The sequence below is a fragment of the Aquarana catesbeiana genome, linkage group LG01 (assembly GCF_042186555.1).
Source record: "Aquarana catesbeiana isolate 2022-GZ linkage group LG01, ASM4218655v1, whole genome shotgun sequence".
Lineage (NCBI taxonomy): Eukaryota > Metazoa > Chordata > Amphibia > Anura > Ranidae > Aquarana > Aquarana catesbeiana.
In genome coordinates this window covers 239726327-239750544 of record NC_133324.1, presented here as the reverse complement: position 1 = coordinate 239750544, position 24218 = coordinate 239726327, and the positions used below count along the sequence as shown (strand labels likewise).

Genomic DNA, 24218 nt, shown 5'->3' with positions numbered 1-24218 from the left:
CTAAACACCTTTAGCCTGCCAAGCAACACCTGGTGACCCACATGACCCCTGGTAAGGAAAAATGAACCACTGCAAGTGTCTGTTCAGAGCCTGCTCTGTGTCCCCCAGCTGCCTTCTGGAAGCACCACATGCTTGGCCTACACAGTTTAAATAAGCTGGGAGTGCGCTGGAGCGCTCTGTGCGTGCATGTGCACGCATGTGTGTGCGGTCCCGGCGAACGGGCGTGACTGTACTGTATTCGCGTACGATGTGAATCTTCGTGTGCACAGATAAAGGCTATGGCGCCAAGGCTGACAAACTGCTGAGCCCGACGGCGCTCTCGCGAATGCACATGTGCCATGGCGAACCAAGGTAAACTGGCGCACCGTCATGCACCATAATACAGGTAAACAGCCAGACACAAGCAAAAAAGGTACACTTTGCAAACACCCACAGCTAGCCCAAAAACTCCCCCCGTATGGTCACCGCACACAGGTGTCCAGCTTTTAGCTAGCTTGACTGATTGTTACTATCACAGGGACACCCCATAATAATAAAATAAAGAGGTTTCACTTACCAGTCCAGGCGCGGGGCCACTTGGAAACTAAGGGCCCAATCTTCACCCTTCACGGCGGGTTCCTATCACTTGGACCTTCAAGGACTGGGTACCCTTTTCATGTTTAGGGTCCACTCCCTTGGACCTGTACAGCACCCTGCAGGAAGTGCCTTAGCGCTGTAGTGTCCAGGATTTCCACTATGCAGGGTCCAGCACCCACAGGCCACATTGCAGGCAAAACCTTGTAGGATCTTGAGTCTTCTTTGCGAGGCTCGGGTACCATTTATCCAAGAATAAAAGCCTGTGTCAAATGGATCCGATTGGTCAATCCCTTCATTTTGGAACCATTTGTAGGACTAGAGACCTGGAGCTCAGAGAGCTCAAACAAACCATGCCATTCACCTTGCAGACACTGGTAAAAAACTAAAGTACTTCCTGTATGGGAGGGGTTATATAGGGGATCACTTCCTGTCTGAAGACCTTTGGTCTACCATTCACCTGACTATGAAGTATAACCAGGCAGGTAATGAATATTAGCCTTACTCTGTGACCCATGATGTATGAAAAAGAAACACTACTTTATTCTGCATCATATGCATCTGGATAGGCACGCAGGCTGAGTGTACAACATTTCATGGTACTTTGGTGACAAGAATCTGTTTTAAGTAGTATTCTGCCTGAATAGTCCCCAAATACCTAGACTACAACCTTAGGTTCCATTCATACCATGGCATTCCATTTTGCGGGCGTTTCAGAATCGTGGGCAGAAACAAGGCGATTCCGCCCACACACTGGAACGCCATGGTGTGAATGGAGCCTTAAAAGTGGACCCAAAATTCAGTTGGCTAAATGAAGCCCAAACCAAAAGTCAGTTATGCATCAGAAAATTTTAACTGCAAGAAGAGAAGGGGGAAGGACAGAAATCAAGAGCATGTTCAGAACTTAGGTCCACTTTTGTAAATAAAGGCTATTTTTTTTCCATTTGAGAGTAAGAGGGTTATAACCCATCAGTTTTTTTTGGGCCATCTGTATCCCATAGGGAAGATTTCCCTTCACTTCCTGTCCCACAGCCAAAACAGGAAGTGAGAGAAAATCCCTGCAAAGTTAGGGATTCCCAGGTCAGAGCTAGTGTCCCCATTGGAGGATTTTCCCTCCGTCAGGTTAGGTTCACACTGCTGCAATCAGATTTTGATCACTTTCAGTGCGATGATGTGATGCAACTTGGATGTGGTTTGCACATTTTATGGAGCCAGAATCGTGCCAAATTAGAACCCTGTTCCAAAATAATGGTGCGCTCGCTGCATTGATGTCAATTAGCACCACTGAAAACGATGTGATTTGCATTGTCATGTGATTCAGTGCCATTCAAGTCGCACTAGTGTAAACCAGAGCTTACTGTTTTTATATCAATATTTACTAATTTTGTATATATTAATAAGTAGAAGAGAAATGTGCCACGATGCTACACAATCATATCCAAAACGAAGTTCAGATGGCCATACAGGTTGAAAGGACCCATCTGACATGACAGTATACTAGGAGTGAACAATAAAAACAAAAACAATTACAACATGATAATGTTATCTAGAGCCTAGGTCTTATATGCACACCAGACATAGTTCCATAAAGAAGCAATTAGTGTGGTACAAGTCAGTTTATGATTCTATATTGTGCAAAGAGGGTACATTAACCATTGTTGCCAAGATTGATAAAAATCAGGATAAGAATTTTTTTTTAAATGCAAAGACTGAGGCCTACGATTCTGATGGCAACCCACAATTTAGGATTTTTTTTTACTTTCACTTTCAATGAGAAGGGTAAACAGGACAAGTAGAAAAGGATGAAGCTTCCTAACAGGGGCACAGACAGCAATTCTTATCCCTCTCCACTCTATCAAAAACTAAAAAAAGCTTTGACTTTAAATATACTTTAACAGTTAACCCAAAACCTAATTAACCCATAAAACTCTCATCTTAACTCTTATGCAACCTAACCCTGCAAAATGACTGCCAACATTTAAAGCAAATCTTCATCCTAAAGGGAATTATGGGCTGTTCTGCCTCCTCTCCCTACATCTCTTAAAAATGTATGTTTTTTTAAAACTTCATTTGTGCTGTAAGCAGCACTTCCGCAATTCTTGCCTATGCGAGAATTTCTCCCTGCCCCCTGTGCAGATGTGCCGCTCATGCACCAAGAGAGCCCAGTGGCGCACCTGCACACGTACAGGGACCTGCGGGCACCTGCATACAGGTGGGAGGCAGAATTTGCTTATGTCAAAGTTACAGTAAGCCCTCATGCACACAGGCTGTTAAAATAACGTTATGAAAACGCCAGTATCTTTGCAGTGATTTTTTTAAACTTTTTTCAGCGTTTTTACAATAGCGTTTTTGAGCGTTTTTCCGCGTTAGCGGTTTTTAGCGTTTTTTTTTTCAATTTTTTTTCAATGGATCAAAAACGTTAAAAAAACGTTGGTGAATGATGTTTTTGAGCGTTTTTCAGCGTTAGAGCGTTTTTACAGCTGAAAAACGTCTCTCAGAACCCACTGGTCCTGGGTTTTTTTTACAGCTTAAAAACGCCTATGCCACTTGCAGCTCAAAAACGCCTAGGTGGGCATGAAGCCATAGACTAAACATAGACAGGCCTTTTTAAGCTGCAAAAAAAGCTCAAAAAAGCAGCTGTAAAAACGTCCGTGTGCATGAGGACTTAAAAGGAGGCGAAACCTAACTAGTCTTAAAAACTGCTCCTTCCTACCATCTATGCTTACTAACCTGCATAAGAAAGAAGTACACATTCTATTTTGAGCTCACGCCAGTCATGTGATCCAGCTCTCATGTCAGCGATGGCTGCAGGGAAAGGAGGGAGGGCCATAGGAGATTATTGGTGATGTCACCGCTCCAAACTTTACCAATAGTTGTCGAGTGGGGGAACATTTTTCAGATTAGCTAGGGTTATCCCGAAATTTTACTTTAACCTAAGCCTAACTCTGAACTAACCATAAATGCATAAGGGTCCTGTTTTTTCATGTGTCAATAGCTGTGCATTAGGCACTCCCCTGTCAAATTTTACTACCTCTGAACAAAAACTGAACCCAACTATTCCAACAACTTTGGGAGACGTTGACCTGCAATATTAGATTAGCATGTAGACGTGCATTGATCAGAAAAGGGTATCAATTGTGTGCTTGGTAATCCAGACCTACCTAGTAAAGGTACTTTGTTCTGAAGCAATTCACGGTAACTGGAGGTGAGAATCCCAACAGGGTTGGTTGGCACAAACCGTCCTTCCTTAACCAAACGTTCACATGTGCGCATAAGAGTCTCTGAAAATTGAGAGGGGTCAACCCCATAGTCTCTCCATCCACCCACTCCATCAGCCACACCTGGAAGGAAAAAGGACAAAATATCACTTTTGTATTAGAAAATGTATTACAAAACAAGTCTGGAAACTGTACAAGCATGTGTTCTGCCTGATCAAAATCTTATAGAGACTAATATCCTGCTGTGCTGCAAGTTTATCCTTCATATAGTGCCTGAAGAGGCACATTTCCAATAAGCTGTATTAATAACCATCCACATCAAATGCTGCCATTACAAAGCACAATATGACTGGAACACCAGACTTGTAATCTTAACAGTGGGTTGACGTACTGACTATTATAACCTGTATAATAAAAGTTCCAAATAAAAAAAAAAAAAAAATGTTTTTTTTTTAACATTGGATGTGCTTCTGCCACTTGAAGGGGCTTGCAACAACTGCTCTGCAAGTGGTCTGTCTTAATATATCCAGGGTCAGGAGAAGGTGGGAAGTTCTTGCTTAGGCTTCATGTACACGGGACGTTCACAACCTCCCCTGAACGATTTAACTTGACAGATAGTAAAGTTTTGCCGTGTTTGCATTAAAAGAAAATTAATTTAGAATTATATATATATATCTCACACACACACATTTTTCCCCTCTTCAAAGCCCAAAAATGAAAAACAGATGTAAATTAAAACGCAAGTAGCCGCTTTTAGCGCTTGAAATGCCTCTAAACTCAGTGTCTGAACTCATTTTTTTTTGCTTTACAAAAAAGGCCTCTAAACTCAACCGCCTAGAAACAACTATAAAAGGACTCTGTTTACATGTACTGATAAAATAACGGAGGAGAGTTCAGGAGCAGTTGAAAAAAAAATGCGTTTAGCAGCAGCAGTGTACATGAGGTCTAAGGCTTAACCGCTTCTAAACGTAAACGCGGCAAAACGGACATTTTAAACGTGGGTTACTATCTGTCAAGTTAAATCGCTCAGGACAGGTTGTAAAAAGCCCCGTGTACATTAAGCCTTAGTGTAAACTTGCAAACAAAACCCATACCATTTAGAACACAGCTCCACTCAAAGAACATTTACTATACGTAGTGTGAAAGTACTTTCAGCTGCATGTGCATGCTCTTCAAGAAAGACCTTTCAGACTGAGAATAAGAGATTTTGCCTTGACCTAGCTATGAACCCAGTAATCTGCAAACTGCCTGCTGCCAGACTCACACGACCTGCACAGATTAATCAGATTCAGCCCAAAAATAGAGGTCAACCCTTCAACCACCTGCTCGCTTCAACACAGGTTATCGTTACTAAAGCAAAACTGTATGCAGATATAGAAGATCCACATTTAAACCACTTAAGCATTTAATACAACCATTTCAAAAACCTTTTAAATAGCATCAGTCAGATTATGTCTTTATATCGGCCTACAGAAATGCCATGTGGGACTCAGATTGGGAGGAGGAAGGGGCAGCACTTCAAGCCAATCAGTAACTGCTACACTGCACAGTGCTGTCAGTCTAACACAGAGACCTACTATTAGGCTGGGAGAGGTTCCTGTTTGGCTTTAACGAATAAATTCACCTTTTAAAAAATAAATAAATGCACATATTTTTGCAGATTTAAAAAACATGCATGTATAATTTTTTACACTGCAGCCTGTAAAGCATTGCACCCGCGATCAGCAGATCATGGGTTCAATGGCAGGACTGCAGACTCTCAGTCAGCTATCTGCCCAAACCTCCCATATGAGCAGTTACTGAATTGCAGGAAGAATCAATGAACTATGAGAGCACTCACCAGCTCCCTCAGTTCATTGAGAACTACAAGCAGTCTGCTGCAGTGGCTGATGGTACTTGTGGTTCATTCACTCACAAGAAAACATGAATGAATGACGCGGCTGTGTGGGAGAAGCCCTACACAGCTGCGGGGTTTGCAAATTGCAAGGTGCAGGGAGAATGTCCCCCTCCTACTGCCACATAGCAGGGAGCTGGGTGGTGTATAGGAGCATGTTACATCTAGGCGTGCACCAAAAGAAATGTTGGTGCCAAAACCGAAAATGAAGGATGCATTAGGCTGAAAATAAACAGTTTTTTAAAAATATTTATATTTTTATATACAATTGTATTACAATCGACTTTTTAAATAATATCATCAATTTAAATATGAATTTATTGTTGGCAACTTTGGTGCAAGAAAAGCTCAAGAAAATGCAGTCCACAGTCTCTAACCATCTCTTATATCATGTCCCTAGTCTCTAACCATCTGCTACAAGAGAGGGTCAGAGACTGCAGACATGCTACAAGAGATCGATGCAGCCAGCCTGCCTGCGCCCGCCATTATGCAGCCAGCCTGCCTGCGCCCACCATTATGCAGCCTCACCCATGCCCGAATCAGAGCGTCGATCTCCGTGTGTCCTGGAGCTTTGAATTGAATTGCCCAGGCTGCAGTAACAATGTCCCACCTCCTGTGATCACATCACGCTGATTCAATGTCCGGCGATTGGATCAGTGTGTCGTCTGTCACAGGAGGTGGGACATTGTTAATGCGGCCTGGGCAATTCAGCTCCGTGACACACAGAAATCGCCGCTCTGTGGGGAGGGAGGAGAGGAGGACTGTGGCGAGCCAATTAGACGCCCTGGCAATGGGCAGGACCAGGGGGTGCCCAGGCCCCACCCCATTTTCGGCAATATTTTCTTATCAGCAATGTGCCGAAAACACCATTTTCAGCGGTTTATTTTCAGCCTCTGAAATTTCGGTGCATCCCTAATTAAACCATAAATATGGGTAGAACATGCTCCTAAGGCTGGGTACACAACAGTGCTAACTGGATGCGGGTTTCCCTGCATCCAATTCGCATGTCAGGAGATTGTGACCGTCTCTCTATGGAGCCGGTTCACACATCTCCAGAGCGGCTAAGGTGCAAATTGCACAGGAGTTCTGTGCATCTTCTGGTCCATTTCAGGTCAGAATTCTGCCAAACATTTGGGCTGAAATCTGACCTGAAACAGTGAATGGAGACGCCACGGACCCCTGCTGTCAACCACTCCTTTCCTCAGTGTGAACCCAGCCTCAAGGTGAAATTATCCTTTACCTTCAAAAAGTTGCATCTGTTGCTGCACATATATGAGAAGTTACTCATGCTATTGTTCCAAACAGTGCTTACAGGCTCACCTTTCTACTCAGATGAGGAGTACGTATTTGAAGCTTTCAAACTAACAAAGTCATTGTCACCTTTTCTGAAACCGCCATAGACAAGCAGACAGTATCAATTATGAGCAATACTGTTCAATAATCTCCCTGCATATAACATAAGAATCTAATCGCATCAGGGAACAATGAGGGACCAGTATAACCATAACTAGCTATTAAGTTAGCAATTCCCACTGGATATTTTACTAATCTCTACTGCTAAATGGATAACCCAACACTGCTTATTGCTTCACTAATGAAGAGATCAGCTGAAAGATATTTCAGAAGAACAACCAGTTTTTTAGTGAGTGCATGTGCCCACCTTAAAGAGGTTTCCCACACGGAAAAGGGCATCAATATCTAACATGGTGTACATAAGTATACTTACCTGTGTTCAGGTTGCTTTTCTTTCTTGTACTTTAGGCCTCATTCACACAGGGTGTTGGAGGGCTGTGTTTACTTACACGGGGGATGCACAGGTGTTCCGTGCAACGAATACATCCTGAATTTACATATCTGTGCAACCCTGACTACATTCCTAGTTTCCTCAGAGGAACCAGGAAAGAGACACCAGAAAAGGCAAGAGGTTCGTCACTCTGTTTGAAAAAGATTAAGTCAGCAACTACAAATACTGTGGACAGACATCCACCTGTCCGGGGATCCAGCACCATCCTCAACCAGGCCGGTGTTTGGGTCGCTGGCGGCATGTTAACTGTGAGCAGCCAGCTGTGATGGCTTGCAGCATCACAGCCTGCATACCACTGCGCATGCGCAAGCCAGGCTTTATGAATGGCTCCCAGCCTTCAGGGACCCAAGACGTGTCCTGGAAGGTTGCGGGGGGTTTGTGGTAGTTATAGAACTTGCAGTGGAATCGTCTAGGCGATTCGGCCAGAAGTGGGAGCAGGTACCCACCCAAAATAAAAAAAAAAAATAAAAAAAAGGGGGGAGGGCATAAAGCAGAACTTCCGCTTTATGGTGGTGAAGTTCACCTGTAAGTTGAAATAGTTTTAATTTTAAAATAAAAAAATAGTTTGATGATTTTACATCAGCATAGAGAGATGAAATGAAAATTGATTTTTAGTAAAAGTCTGAAAAGGTCCGCTTTAACACTCTGCAATAACAAAGTCTACAAAAAAAAAAAAAAATACAATAATAATAATAATAATAATAATAGAAACTAGTTCTTTGCTGGTTACTACATTCCGCTAATACCAAAACCAATACTAAACATAAAAGGTGAACAGCAATCGTTAAGGTCTTTTTCTCATATTGAGAGATTAAATTCAAACAAAATCAGAGACTCCATTTACATGCTGTATCCAAGCATTAATTTGAGCTGCAGCTAAACGAGTCCTCTGGCAAAACCGATATTAACAACTAGCAGAGAGACCAGAATTCATATTGAATTAATCTGAATACAATAAAATTGCATGTGCCTGTATGGAATAGATGACTTCACTTCTAACTGCCCTATAAAATAGACGAAGATGTGCTCATATAAAAAGCTAATGTCTCTGTAATGAAAAACAGAAAGAAAGTATTAATTTATCATATCCATAATTTATATCCCTGCAAGCATAAATATCATATATCTGACCTTTATGCACACAGAGGGATTCGAAATTATTGCAAATGAACATCGACTAAGTGTTTACAGCAATAATTTCCTGCACTGCACCACCACCAGGACAAGGGAAATGGATTACTGAATTATAGAACACATAGAATGGAAGTTCCTGCTTTGTCTTAAATTATATTGACAGCAAATGTAACCCATGGCAGATAGAACTACTAAAGTAAAAGCAGCAAAAATGCACCTTTTTCTCTCCACTATAGAACACACTGAACATCCTCCTGTTTTGAAGTGTATTGTAACTGTACTGTTTACCCCAACTTTGTAAAGTGTTGCACATACTGTTGGCGCTATATAAATCCTGAATAATAATAATTTACATCCAACTAAGCAGCAGAACTACTCACGTTACCCTGATTGTGTAAAAACGGAATAGTTTATCCTTTATGCCTACATGAAGAAGGTATCCATGAAAATAATTTAAGCCCACGTTCATACTGAGCTGCGGGAACGAAGCCGTGAACTCGCACAATTTCACTCCCGATTTTGGCCGCGATTTCAGAGACAGCTGTGCAGGTTTCTGCACAGATGTCAATGTAAATCGCAGCCCGAATATCGTAAAAAGTAGTACAGAAACTTTTTGAAATCGGTGCGGCGCCGCAGCGTCACACTGATTAGGATGGTGCCATTGTCTGCAATAGCCATCGATTTGACATGCCAATTCAAAGAAAAAGCACACAGCAAATATGCCAATACCATGCTTGATATGCTACTTAGCAGCTTTCTGGTGCAGCACACACTTCATTAACTAGAAGTTTAGGATTTAAAATTAAAATCACACGTGGGGACTGGAATTCAAAAAATGTCAACTTTACTGTTCCAGTCATACAGCACAGGGCATTTCCCATCTGTGATTACTGTAAGGGACACTCTCAGACATCCTCTAAAATAGAATATTTCACAGAACAGACAGCAAGAACTCCAATTGCACAATCACCCCTCAGGAAAGCCCTACAAGTGCTGATTGCTTCACAATCACTGAGGTCAGCCTTGGATGTACAGCCTCCAGAGAACAGCACTAAAATTCCTAACATTTTGAACTTCAAATCGTCATATTTCAACCACTCATCTGTTCAGAAAATCTTTAGGAAGAACTTGTACTGAAAGTTACAGAGTGAGAACAGAACTGAGCAATAGAAATTACAGATTACAAGAGCAGCTAACGCCCTATCCCAAGGCTAGCAGACAAAATAGGAACACATTCGATTATAAACAGAACAACTTGTTATGCCTTGGCATGCCACAGTGTATAAACAAGAAATCACATTCAAATGAGTAGTTTTAAACAACTAGCTGTTTAATTAAATGCACATGTTGTACCATTTTGTTACTGCATGAGGAAAATGGCAGCAAAGCACTCTTCCCCGTGTAACGTACTGTAGAGGTTGCAAGGTATACAGTCAGGGTTAAAAAATATCCAAAATGAAATGTGAACAACACTGCGCTAACCCAATAACCAAAGTGAAGCAGCTACATACAAATATGACCAATATTCAAAACGTGTAGTAAATAAAATGTAGCGCTAATAATAAACAAACTGAAAAGTGATGAAATGATCAGTAGGAATGACCCACTGAAACAAAAACAATATAAATAAGTGTGGTGGAATAAATAAATATAGTTCAATAGTTGAAGGAAGTGTCAATAGAACCTCAAGGAAATTCTAGTCCCATAATAAAAATATATAGTGAGTCCAACATGAATGGAAAATCTTCAAGTTTCATCAGCATAAAGATCTTGAACAGGAAACAGATGAAATCAGCTTACCAGAGACAAAAAAAACAAAACAGGAGGGGCTTTTGGACTTTCTAGGCACAACTACAAAATACTAGTTATATAAAATAATGTTTATTTATTGAGAAACATACATAGCAAAAAGGACATTGATAAAAAACCACAACATGTATTACATTATATATAAGAACGCTAGCTATACAGCACCATCTAAAGTACACAAATCTTCGGACATCTGGGTTATTGGTGTTACCCAATAAATATACCATTTGATCTGCACCATTGGCGCAATTTATACATTTCTTTCGAGCTTTATACACTTCCGGGACTTCCATGAGGTTGGGATATTCCATCTTTTCCGGACTGGCAGTCTTGATCGCCAGAACAGAGGAGGGATTCCCCTTGAGATCCGGGGTTCCTTGGACAATCACTTCCATCTTGGATCTCTAAGCCTGTCTGATTCAGTGTCACTGGCATCCGGATCCACCGTCTCTGGTAAGCTCAATGCAAAAATAGAAGTGTATCATAAAACGGAGTGGCACCGTGGATACACAAAAAATAAACCTGTCCTACGATATTGTATTCAAAAAAACAAAACAGGAGGGGCTTTTGGACTTTCTAGGCACAACTACAAAATACTAGTTATATAAAATAATGTTTATTTATTGAGAAACATACATAGCAAAAAGGACATTGATAAAAAAAACCACAACATGTATTACATTATATATAAGAACGCTAGCTATACAGCACCATCTAAAGTACACAAATCTTCGGACATCTGGGTATTGACTCCAAATATTTGATCGGTCTGAGAAGATGGCTAGATAGCAAATCCGCAATCAATTCATGTCATGTAGGTATTAAATGCTCGACATGTTTCGCGTGTCATCACGCTTCTTCAAGAGCGAAACAGTATGTGTTGTGGCTATCAAAGTACATAACATAGCAAATATATCATTAATCCATATCCATAAAAACAGACATCTATGTTGACGCCATATATTATGAATTTAAAAAACAAATGTATGCTAGTTCAGACAGGGCAGCGATGTATTTGGAGACCCCAGAGGTGATGAAAGGCTGCTATGGGGGCGTGCACAACATAATCTTAAATAATACCCCAGAGGTGTAACGCAGTTAAAGAAGTTCATAGGGTAAATAGAATTGTGTGTATCCCCAATGCCTGGAAAAGAAGGGAAAGAGAGGGGAGGGAAGGAAAAGAAAGGGGGGGGAAGGGGGGGGGGAGAAGGGGAAAGAAACAGAAAAATGAGAAAAGGAGAAAGGGGGAGGGGAGGTGAAAGGGGAGGGTCACAGAAGGGGAGAAAGAAAGGAGGGGGAGGGGGGGCGGAAAAAGGGGGGAAGGGAAAGGGAGGGGGAAAAGAGGCCGTAGGAAGAAAAGAAGGGGGGAAAAAAAGGGGGGGGGAGGAAAATGAAAAGAGGGGAAAGGGAGAGGGAGGAGGGGAGGGAACGGGGAGAAAAGGGGAAGGAACGAAAAAGATGACGGAGGAAGGGAGGGGAGGGGAAAAGAGGGAAAAAGAAGAGAATAAAAGAAATTGAAAAAAAGGGGGGGGGGGGGGGGAAGGAACCAGGGGGATGATATACATATGAAGGAAATACTTACATCTAAAGCGTATATAAAATCATGAAAAAATAGCCCACAGATCAGGAAGAACCAGAGAACCGGCTATTTAATATATCTATACACGTCGGAATGGAGGTGGACTGGTGCTAGCTTTTGCATAGATCTATTCCTATAAGGAAAACAACTGGTTTAAAACAGGGGAGTACAAATGTAAGCATATAGATTTTTGGTGAAATGGCCCCAGCCATAGTATAAAGTACTCACCAGTATTCATTTAAAGATGTTAGTTTCTATTCTATATGCACCTGGATACCGCAGTGAGGCTCAGGCAGTCATGGATAGTTAGATAAGTGCCAACAGGCTCAGTATCAAAGGAGGTAGTTTATCAATACTATATCCTAAAATGTAAACAAAGATAAGGGAAGGGGTAAGCTGGTATAAGGTTTACAACAATCCCATCCAGCGGTGACAGATTCCTAATGGCTAGTGCTAGAAAAGAGAAGCAAGTACCTGGATCTGGTGAAAAAAGGATCTACGACGTGTAGTGTCTTCCTGTAGCTGGGGCGGGATGCACACTGTGATAGGACGCCGTCCTATTTGTGTGCACGTCCCGTTGTCATCCAATCGGCAGCGCTGACGTGACGTCATCCGGACCGGCCGAATGCCCGCAGTGCGCATGCGCGTCAACCAACCAATCAGAAGCGCCTTCAATAAGAACGACGGCGCTTCCAGTGGGGGAGGCAGCACACGCCCACTACAGGCTACAAAAGCCGGCATGTATTTATACCAGCTGATGTAAGCGTCACATCAACAAAGGCTGGTGTGACGCTGGGCGGCCACATAGCAGCCAAGAACCCACCCCTAGGTGGCGCCCACATCAACTGCACCGTATGAACTCAGCAACAAAGAATAATAAAACACAAACAATGGGTAAACTTTCAACATACCTTATTGAAACATTTAGAACAATTCTAATTATTAGTATATATATCTCAAGATCTATAGTGTTCATGTGAGAAATGCTTGCTCTAAAGTAACCCAAGCTCTAATAAACACCTAATTATGTCTATATATATGTATAGATCTTCTGTAGAGAGAATAATATATATATATATATATATATATATATATATATATATATATATATATATATATATGGTTAGGAAGATATGGACTTGTATAGCAGCAATATATTGGAGATCATGTAAAAAAGGATGTATGGAAGGGGTAAATGTATCATAACAAGAAAAAGGGGAACCAATAAATTCTGCATAATTTGACTATACTTGGAACCTATATGTCGAGATCGCTGTCAAAGAAAAGGTTTGTAGGACTGAGCTTCATTTATGCCAGGGGCCCGAGTCGCATTCAAGCGTTCTATCCAGAGTGTTTCTTGTCTCAGGATCTGTTTGTCCCAGTCGCCACCTCGGGGGCTCCTTGGAATCACCGCAAGGGCAATGAAGGAGACCACCGAGGTGTCGAATCTGTGATAGAGATCCAGGTGCCTACTCACTGATGTAATAATTTTCCCCCCACCAGAGTAATATATATGGTCCTTAATGCGTGAACGAAATTGTCTAATAGTCTTTCCGACATAGAAGGCTTGACAATCGCATGTCATTAGGTAAACTATACCCTGAGTTTCACAGTTGGCATGGAAGTGAGGGGTGAATGTTTCCCCATTGGAGAGTTTAAAGCAGGTCCCTACACAGATCCAGGGACAAAAGGAACATCTCCAGCATCTGGTGATCTCTTTTGGGTAAAGTTGTAATGGAGGATCATTACAAAAATGACTAGATATGAGTTTGTCCCTAAGGGATCTACATCTCCGAAAAGTAATAGCTTGGGTAGGGGTTACGTATTTAGCCAGGATTGGATCCTCGCGTAATAGAGACCAATGTGTAGTTAAGATGTCACGTAATTCTGAATGTTGTTGGGAATACTTGGTGATATATCTTACCGTCGAATTGGTTTTGGGGGTTTTGTTCTGATATAAAAGAGAATTTCGTGGTTGACGCAGCGCTTTATTATAGGCCCGGCGAAGGAGTGATTTACTGTATCCTCTTGCCCTCATCCGATCGCGAAGTATATTGGCTTGTTGTTTAAAGTCCTCTGTGAACGTACAGTTTCTACGGAGTCTGAGGTATTGTGCGTAGGGTATGCTACGTATGAGGGTGTGTAGGTGAGCACTTCCCGCATGCAGCAGGGTATTGCCTGCTGTATCTTTGCGGAATAGAGTAGTGGCCAGTCGGCCATCACCGTCCTTGCAAATTGTACGGTCAAGGAAAGTAATAGTAGAATGGTCACTACATACTGTAAATTTCAAATTGAACGAGTTACAGTTCAATCTCTCCACTCCAAGGTGTAAAAAAACTTTCCATAGACCCGGACCATACAATAAAGATGTCATCAATGAAGCGCAACCAACACATCACCTGACTTGTAAAATGTGATAAACTATCATCCGAGAAAACTGCACGTTCCCACCCCCCCAGGTACAGGTTAGCGTAGGTGGGCGCACAGCAGGTGCCCATAGCTACGCCCTGTACCTGGAGAAAGTGGGATTCGTCAAATGTAAAACAGTTATGGGTGAGGATGAATCGCAACAATTTCAGAATGAATTCACAATAGTCCCAACGGTGGTGCGTTTGTTCACGAAGGAAGGTACGGGCTGTCCTGATGCCCTGCTCGTGAGGGATGCTCGAGTATAGGGCCTCGACATCCAAGGTCACGAGCAGGGCATCAGGAGGCACGACCATCCCTTCGATTTGCTTCAGGAGATCCAATGTATCTCTGATGTATGAGGGTAAAGATAATACATGTGGTAAAAGTATTGAGTCAACTAGTCGGCTGGCGTTTTCCGTTAGAGACCCAATACCTGACACTATGGGTCTTCCCAGGGGTTTAGTCTGGTCTTTATGCACTTTGGGAAGCCACGAGGATGGCGTACATTCAAGAAATTGTAAAGGTCCTGGTCAATGAGGCCTTCCTGATGGGCAGAACCAATGATAGTCAAGAAATCTGTTTTATACTAGTCAATTTCTGTAGAGTCAATGCATCTATACCATGCTTTGTTACATAGGATCCTCATGACCATCTGTTTGTAGTCAGCTTTGGTCATTAGAACGATGTTACCGCCTTTGTCGGCGGGTTTAATCACCAGGTCAGGGTGACTGTGTAATTGCTTTTGCCTGGGCTTGAGTCAGGTTCCTATGTTTAGGTGTTACATTCATTTTCCTGACATCATTGATCATGCCCATCAGGAAGGCCCAGATACTGGGATTAGTCATCAGATCGGGGAAACGTTGAGATTTGGCTCTAAATGGATTATTGGGAGTAGCGACTCCAAGGTTGGAATTGGGAACCGTGGGAGTCTCTTCCTGGCTAGATTGATCGTTTTCATCAAGTAATAACATTAAATCTCGGAGGGCTCGAAAGTCCTCCATTGTGAAGTTTTTGACTTGTTCGGAAATCTGCTTGTCCTGTATAGATCGAGCCCGATCTTTATCGAACAAAAATTTATATGTAAGATTTCGAGAAAATAAATATAGGTCCTTAATGGTCTCGTATTTGTCAATAGCAGTGGATGGACAGAAACTCAAACCAAGTTGGAGAACCTCCACTTGGGGAGCATTGAAAGAGTAAGGGGTTAGATTAAGGATATCCAGATTGGCGTTTATGTGAGCGGTAGTCTGTAATCTGGTATCTGAAAATTTAGTGACGAGTTCCTCGTTTGGGAAACATGTGAGTCTAGTGTACTTTGTCGAAGATGTGTACTAGGTGTGTTGTTGCCAAGAGTGTTTTGAGGTGCTGGTTGTGTGTTCTCAACGGCAGTAGCTCCCTGCGTCAAGGGTCTGCCCATATCGCTGACTGTGGAAGATGGAGTCGCATTCAACGACAAAGTATGTGCCTGTGATTGTGAATTAAGAAGCTGGATTGCCTGTAGAGCCGTGGCCCCCAGGTATTTTCCAGGTGGATGTCCATTAATGTCGACATTAAGAGAAGTGTCCTGTGAAGGTTTAGTGTGAAAAGAGGCCTCTTTTCCCCCTCCCTTTCCCTTCCCCGCTTTTTCAGCCCCTCTCCCCCTCCTTTCTTTCTCCCCTTCTGTGACCCCCCCCTTTCCCCTCCCCCTTTCTCCTTTTCTCATTTTTCAGTTTCTTTCCCCTTCTCCCCCCCCCCTTTTTTTTTTCCCCTTTCTTCTCCTTCCCTCCCCTCTCTTTCCCTTCTTTTTCAGACATTGGGGATACACAAAATTCTATTTACCCTATGAACTTCTTTAACTGCGTTACACCTCTGGGGTATTATTTAAGATTATGTTGTGCACGCCCCCATAGCAGCCTTTCATCACCTCTGGGGTCTCCAAATACATCGCTGCCCTGTCTGAACTAGCATACATTTGTTTAAATTCATAATATATGGCGTCAACATAGATGTCTGTTTTTATGGATATGGATTAATGATATATTTGCTATGTTATGTACTTTGATAGCCACAACACATACTGTTTCGCTCTTGAAGAAGCGTGATGACACGCGAAACATGTCGAGCATTTAATACCTACATGACATGAATTGATTGCGGATTTGCTATCTAGCCATCTTCTCAGACCGATCAAATATTTGGAGTCAATACCCAGATGTCCGAAGATTTGTGTACTTTAGATGGTGCTGTATAGCTAGCGTTCTTATATATAATGTAATACATGTTGTGGTTTTTTTTATCAATGTCCTTTTTGCTATGTATGTTTCTCAATAAATAAACATTATTTTATATAACTAGTATTTTGTAGTTGTGCCTAGAAAGTCCAAAAGCCCCTCCTGTTTTGTTTTTTTGAATACAATATCGTAGGACAGGTTTATTTTTTGTGTATCCACGGTGCCACTCCGTTTTACGATACACTTCTATTTTTGCATTGAGCTTACCAGAGACGGTGGATCCGGATGCCAGTGACACCGAATCAGACAGGCTTAGAGATCCAAGATGGAAGTGATTGTCCAAGGAACCCCGGATCTCAAGGGGAATCCCTCCTCTGTTCTGGCGATCAAGACTGCCAGTCCGGAAAAGATGGAATATCCCAACCTCATGGAAGTCCCGGAAGTGTATAAAGCTCGAAAGAAATGTATAAATTGCGCCAATGGTGCAGATCAAATGGTATATTTATTGGGTAACACCAATAACCCAAAAACAGTTAAATAATGTGATCACGTAAATAAAATCAAGTGTAGGGAAGAGTGTAGCTCGCCCGGCGCGTTTCGTCCAATTGGACTTCAACTGGGGCATCTGTTTGGTGAGTCAGGAGGTGTTATATCGCCTCCTCACCACCTGTTTAAACCCCACTGCAGTCTCTGTTTAAACCCCCAACATGGCTGTTAAAAGAAAATTGTAAAACATGCTAAAAAATAATAATAAAAAAAAAAAAAAAAAAATACGACTGACACCGTCCACTGCTCTACTCACTGACATCGTCCACTTTTAAAGGTAGGCCAAGTTCATATTTTTACAGTGAAATTTGCCTTAAAGTGGTAGTAAACCCCTTCCATCAACTTCTTAAATGAATCATTCCAAGGAAAATGTACTGTGTGCCCAGCTTCCTACCTGCTTGCTCTCAGTGTAATCACCTGATTTTGTGTGCAATGACATCACCGATGCATGCGCTGTTTTTTTCCCGACAAGCTCTTCGTGGCACAAAAATGTTGTTTACATGCCAGGGCTGCGTCATTTCCTTTGCCTGGTATCAGCCCAGACATCCTCCGATACTACTACCCCCTTCTCGTGTAAGACAGCAGCAGGATCTGTGTTACATTGACCCCTATTCGCTAAAGAAGGTTGCCATGGTAAAAATAGAATGAAAACGACGCTTGGATTTGGGAACTACTGCGCACGCGTGGGATTATGGACACGGAGCCTGGCGAGGGTGGAAATGCAATACTATTCATATGCGGAAGCAGGAGCTTGTCAAAAAGAAGTCAATATCAAGTAAGAAGGTTCTTTTTTTGCTTATATATGCGGCATATAGCTCCAAAAGAATGTTTATACTTATATATAATTTAGGGTGTAATGATGTCAGTTTACTACCGCTTTAATAAACTAAGCATATTTCATGGGTACAAGAATGCTTTTCTTTTATTTAGCCATGCCTCTTTAACGGTGTCCCAGATCATTTACAGTCCTAAAGCATATACTACAAGAAAAATTTTTTTAAAAATTGCCGTGCACCACTAAAGTGCTCAGGTTTGGCTTGAAGAAAAGGTGGCAACCCTATATACAGTTCAAACTAGTTTTACTTGGTTTGAAATAATGTTGAACTGCAATGAATGTGAAGTAACCTTTTTGGTGACTTTAATAAGATGAAAATAAAACAAATGAGAATAGCCAGAAGAGGTTAAACATTAGTTCAGCTTGCAGGCTCTGTCAGCATAACACCTGAATGGTAAGTACTGGATATCAGCTTCACTTTTGCATAAAGTGGCTTAAAGTGGTATTAGGCTTAATGTACACGGGATGTTTTTTACAACCTCTCCTGAACGATTTAAGTTGACAGAAAGTAACCCACGCTTAAAATGTCCGATTTGACGTGTTAACATGCCGCGTTTAGGAAAAAAAAAAAATTCCCTCTCTTCTAAAATAGCCAAAAATGAAAAACACCTGTAAACGAAAAGCGGCTAAAACGTGAGTTACCGCGTTTGGCGTCTGAACTCATTTTTTTTTTTTAACTTCAAAGAAAAGCCTATAAACGTCATTAAACGAACCTGTGTACATGTACACATAAGATAACATTGGGTGAGTTCAGGGGTGAATGAAAAAAGCATCCAACTGCCTTTGAACTTCCGTTTACCAGCAGCAGTGTACATGAGGCCTTAAACCCAAAAACAAACACACACATTATATATATATATATATATATATATATATATATATATATATATATATATATATATATATATTTATTCTCCTTAAAGTGGTTGTAAAGGCAGGTGTTTTTTTTTAATCTCGTTCTTAATCTCTTGTTTGTTATCCCAAAAAAAAGGATCCAGTTCCCTTAAAGCAGTGGTCTCCAAACTGTGGCCCTTTGGGCACTATTCCTTCCACTGATACGAGACACTATTCTGCTAACTGACATCAACAATGGGGCACCATTTCTCCCATTGACACCAAAAATGGGGTACTATTCCTCCTAATTATACCAATGATGGGGCACTATTCCTCCACCTTATACCGAATCTGGCAACGTTTACTCCCACTGTTGTCAGGAATATTTACACTCCCGCTGGCCACAGTTCGGCCTCCCTAAAGTCTGAAGGACAATAAACTGGCCCTTTGTTTAGAAAGTTTGGAGACCCCTGCCTTAAAGCATGCATAACAGCACAGTACTTGTGCTGTGTAATTTGGCCCCTTGTAAAACCTAAAATACCTGGCTGATACTGCCCTAACCCCTGTAAACTGAACACAACTTATCTGCTGAGCCCCGACACCGTGGTCAGTTTACGTGGCTCGTCATCTGCAGCCCTGCTCTGTCCTCCTCACCCCCACCCCTCCCTCCCAGCTTGAGACACTGACCACCCCTCCCCATCTGCTGCTATAAAAACTATAATCTATTCATCCCATCCCCTCTCTTAAATAACAATGTGTCCCAGTGTCTGGGCTATATAAAAAGGATGCAGATTTGTACCTTATATCAGAGAGCCTCCCGAAGCTCATGAGACCGCTCGGCTCTTTCCTCCCGGCTTATGTTAGCAAGAGTTCTCAGCCCCTCCCACTGTAGCTGTCAGCCTGGGAGAGGAGAGAGCTGAAGAGTCACGTGACAACAGGAGAAGCTTCGATATAAAAAAGGTACAAATCAGCATCTTTATAGCCCAGACACTGGGACACATGTTAATTAACAGATGGGATGAACAGATTATAGTGGCTTAACCACTTCCCGCCCGCCCTATAGCGGATTGACGTCCGGTTAGTGGTTCTGTTATCCTGACTGGACGTCATATGACGTCCAGCAGGATAACATGCCGCAACGCGCCCCCGGGGGCGCGCATCGCGGCGATCGGTGGAGCGGTGTGTCAGTCTGACACACCGCTACACTGATCTTGGTAAAAAGCCTCCAGCGGAGGCTCTTTACCACGTGATCAGCCGTGTCCAATCACGGCTGATCACGCTGTCAATAGGAAGAGCCGTTGATCGGCTCTTCCTCACTCGCGTCTGACAGACGCAAGTAGAGGAGAGCCGATCGGCGGCTCTCCTGGCAGGGGGGGTCTGCGCTGATTGTTTATCAGCGCAGCCCCCCCTCAGATCACCCCACTGGACTACCAGGGATGCCACTAGGACCACCAGGGAAGGGGCAACGTGGATGGCCAGGTATGTACCCCATGGCCATCCACATGTGCCCAATCTGTGCCAATCAGTGCCCACAAATGGGCACTGATTGGCACTATTATGTCAATGATCTGCCCAGCAATGCCCAGATCTGCCCAGCAATGCCCAGATCTGCCCAGCAATGCTTTATCAGTGCCACCTGTCAGTGCCCATCGGTGCCACCTGTCAGTGCCCATCAGTGCACATCTGTGCCCATCAGTGCCCCCTATCAGTGCCACACATAAGTACCCATCAGTGCCACCCATATATACCAATCAATGCCACCTACGAGTGCCCATCAGTGCCGCCTATGTGTGCCCATCGGTGCCACCTATGAGTGCCCATCAGTGCCGCATACCAGTGCCGCATACCAGTGCCACCTATCAGTGCCCATCAGTAGTGCCCGATAGTGCCACCTCATCGGTGCCACCTCATCGGTGCCCATCAGTGCCGCCTTATCAGTGCCCATTATTGAAGGAGAAAGCGTACTTATTTACAAAAAAATTTAACAGAAACAAAGAAAAACCTGTTTTTTTTCCTAAATGTTCGGTCTTTTTTTATTTGTTGCGCAAAAAATAAAAACCGCAGAGGTGATCAAATACCACCAAAAGAAAGCTCTATTTGTGGGAACAAAATGATAAAAAATTTGTTTGGGTACAGTGTAGCATGATCGCGCAATTGTCAAATTGCAACAGCGCTGAAAGGTGAAAATTGGGCTGGGCGGGAAGGTGTCTAAGTGCCTGGTATTGAAGTGATTAAAGAGGAACTGCAGCCTGCTCACATATTTTGTAGTAAAAACATATTTGCCATTCTGAAGCTTCCCTCCAACCACTTTGCATATTATTTTTATATATACTCTGATTCTGTACCTGCCAGGGTGGATAAAAATCAATGGATTTTTCAGGAAATAAAATCGGATTTGATTTAAATCAGATTTTTTTTTTAATATTACATTTTTTTTAACAAAATGCTTTGAGTATAAATCTATCTAAAAGAAAATTTTCCATTTAAGATACATTAATAATTTAGTTTATTCAGCATTAAATGGAGCTTAGTTATGTAGCATCCGGCTGTATATTCAGCAATATTTGCATTTTTGATAAACTCATTCAATGAATCCAAGCTCTGCAAGCTGAGATATCATGCACTGCATTCACAGGATTTCACAGTAACCATTAGATAAAACAAAGTTCAGGGATATTCCTTTATCCCACTGTTTTGCAAATCTATGTACACTACAAACTGTATGATTGAATCGGTTCTGCTATCGCTGTTTTACTAACCTAACAGCTTGCTATTCTAAATAGGAAACCTTAATTTTGTTTGCAAGTATTAACCACTTCAGCCCCGGAAGAATTCACCCCCTTCCTGACCAGAGCACTTTTTGCGATTCGGCACTGCGTCGCTTTAACTGACAATTGCACGGTCGTACGACGTGGCTCCCAAACAAAATTGACTTCCTTTTTTTCCCACAAATAGATCTTTCTTTTGGTGGTATTTGATCACCTCTGCGGTTTTTATTTTTTGCGCTATAAACCAAAAAATAGTGAAAATTTTGAAAAAAAAAAAAGCATTATTTTTTACTTTTTGCTATAATAAATATCCCCAAAAAATTTAAAAAACATTTTTTTCCCTCCGTTTAGGCCGATACGTATTCTTCTACATATTTTTGGTAAAAGAAAAAAAAAAAAAAAAAAAAAAAAAAAAAAAACACGCAATAAGCGATTATTGATTGGTTTGTGCAAAAGTTATAGCGTTTACAAAAAGGGGGGATAGTTTTATGGCATTTTTATTTATTTATTTATTTTACTAGTAATGGCGGCGATCAGCGATTTTTATGGTGACTGCAACATTATGTCGGACACATCGGACATTTTTTACACATTTTTGGGACCATTGTCATTTATACAGCAATCAGTGCTATAAAAATGCACCGATTCCTGTGTAAATGACACTGGCAGTGAAGGGGTTAACCACTAGGGGGCGGGGAGGGGTTAAGTTAGTACTAGGGATGTGTTCTAACTGTAGGGGGGATGGGCTAGCTGTGACAAGTCACTGATCTCTGCTCCCGATGACAGGGAAGAGAGATCAGTGAGACTGTCACTAGGCAGAACGGGGAGATGCCGTTTACATCAGCATCTCCCCATTCGTCCTCTCCGTGAGGCGATCGCGGGTATCCCCACGGCGTTCGAGTCTGCATGACCCGCGACCTGACTCACGGAGCTCCCGGTTGGCGCGCACGCAATGGCACGGTGGGGAATTCAAATGGGACTTACAGGTACGCCAATTGCCCATCCGTGCCATTCTGCCGACGTACATCGGCGTGCGCCGGTCAGGAAGTGGTTAAAGATTCTAACTACCAGCAAGAATAAGTCCTTACATTTAAAGAGCACAGTCAGCGCATGTTAGTGGGCATCCACTCACCTGCTGCAGCCACGTCACTCACCTTGTTGTGTCACTGGCACATCACCAGCTGCCCCATTAAAGTGAATTGGACTGCCTGTGAGTCAAGAGCGGGTCAGAGGAGGAGCCGCTGCGGGACAGAGATGACAGTTGCTCTTTAAAAATTATGATTTAAAATCGAATTGACTACTTTTTACTAGTGATTTAAATCAAATCCACGATGGTACTTCCCAAATATGCTGCAGAAATCCCCCTTCGCCAAGTCTGGCTTCATCCATTTTAACTGTGGGCAGCTGAAGCTGCTGCCTGTTCACTTCCTGGATTTACACAGACACACACCTCCAGCTCTGCAGCACTCATTGTCCCTCTTAGAACTCATCCCCCCTCCCTTCCTGGCAAACTCTCACGAGAGAGAGAGAGCTGTGCATGATGTCATAAGCCTAGACTAATGACCAGACAAGAAACAGGAAGTGGGCTGTATAAGGTATTTACTGGCAAAAATCCAAAAGGTACTATCCAAAGTTAAAACAAGGGCAGAAGATTTAAAGGATATGTAAAGGTTCATTAAAAAAAAAAAAAAAAAAAAAAAAAAAAAAAAACACACACACAAACATGTCATACTTACCACCTCTGTGCAGTTGGTTTTGCACAGAGTGCCCCCAATCCTCCTATTCTGGGGTCCCTAAGTGGCGCTCCTGGGGCTCCTCCTCTTCTCGAGTGCCCCATTGGAGAGCCGCTCTCCCTCAGGGCACTTGTGCGGGCGCGCTCCCGTGTCTTGCTGCTGCGTCCATTGACACAAACAGGACTCGGCCTCGTCATTGGATTGGATTGAAAGCAGCAGGAGCCAATGGCTGCGCTGCCATCATTCTATCCAATCAGAGCCTGAGACACCGGCTAGGGCTGGTGTGCTCGTCGACGTCACTGGAAAGACCAGGTTCAGGTAAGTAAAAGAGGAGCATCTGCATCACAGCTGGTTTTTCACCTTAATGCATAGAATGCATTAAAGCAGAGTTCCGCTGTTTTTTTTTTTTTTTTTTTTTTTAAAGTCAGCGGCTACAAATACTGCAGCTTTTAAAATATTGACACTTACCTGTCCAGGGCGCCCGCGATGTCGGCACCCGAAGCCGATCTGTCACTTGGCTCTCGGGTGCTGCCGCCGTCTTCGGTAAGGAAATCAGGAAGTGAAGCCTTGCGGCTTCACTCCCTGGTTCTCTACTGAGCATGCGCGACTTGCGCTGCGCGTTCCCACTGGTCCCTTCTGTCTCCTATGACCCGTGTCTCCCCGGGGGGACAGTAAGTGGCGTAGATACCAGCGGGGGGCAGAAGTGGGAGTAAGATACCTGTATTAGACAGGTATCTGCTCCCCCATCCCCCCTGAAAAGGTGCCAAATGTGACACTGGAGGGGGGAGGGTTCTGAAAAGCGGAAGTTCCATTTTTGTGTGGAACTCCGCTTTAAGGTAAAAAACCTTGAGGGTTTACAACCCCTTTAACAG

General features: G+C 42.7%; 1 protein-coding gene across 1 annotated transcript in view; it reads right to left on the bottom strand.

The window, feature by feature from the left end:
* PPTC7 (protein phosphatase targeting COQ7) overlaps positions 1-24218 on the bottom strand; it is an 82400-nt gene that overhangs the window by 40823 nt on the left and 17359 nt on the right. Inside the window, exon 2 of the mRNA XM_073626360.1 lies at positions 3735-3914. Within this exon, the coding sequence (XP_073482461.1) occupies positions 3735-3914 (180 nt within the window). The remainder of the gene's footprint in view (positions 1-3734; positions 3915-24218) is intronic.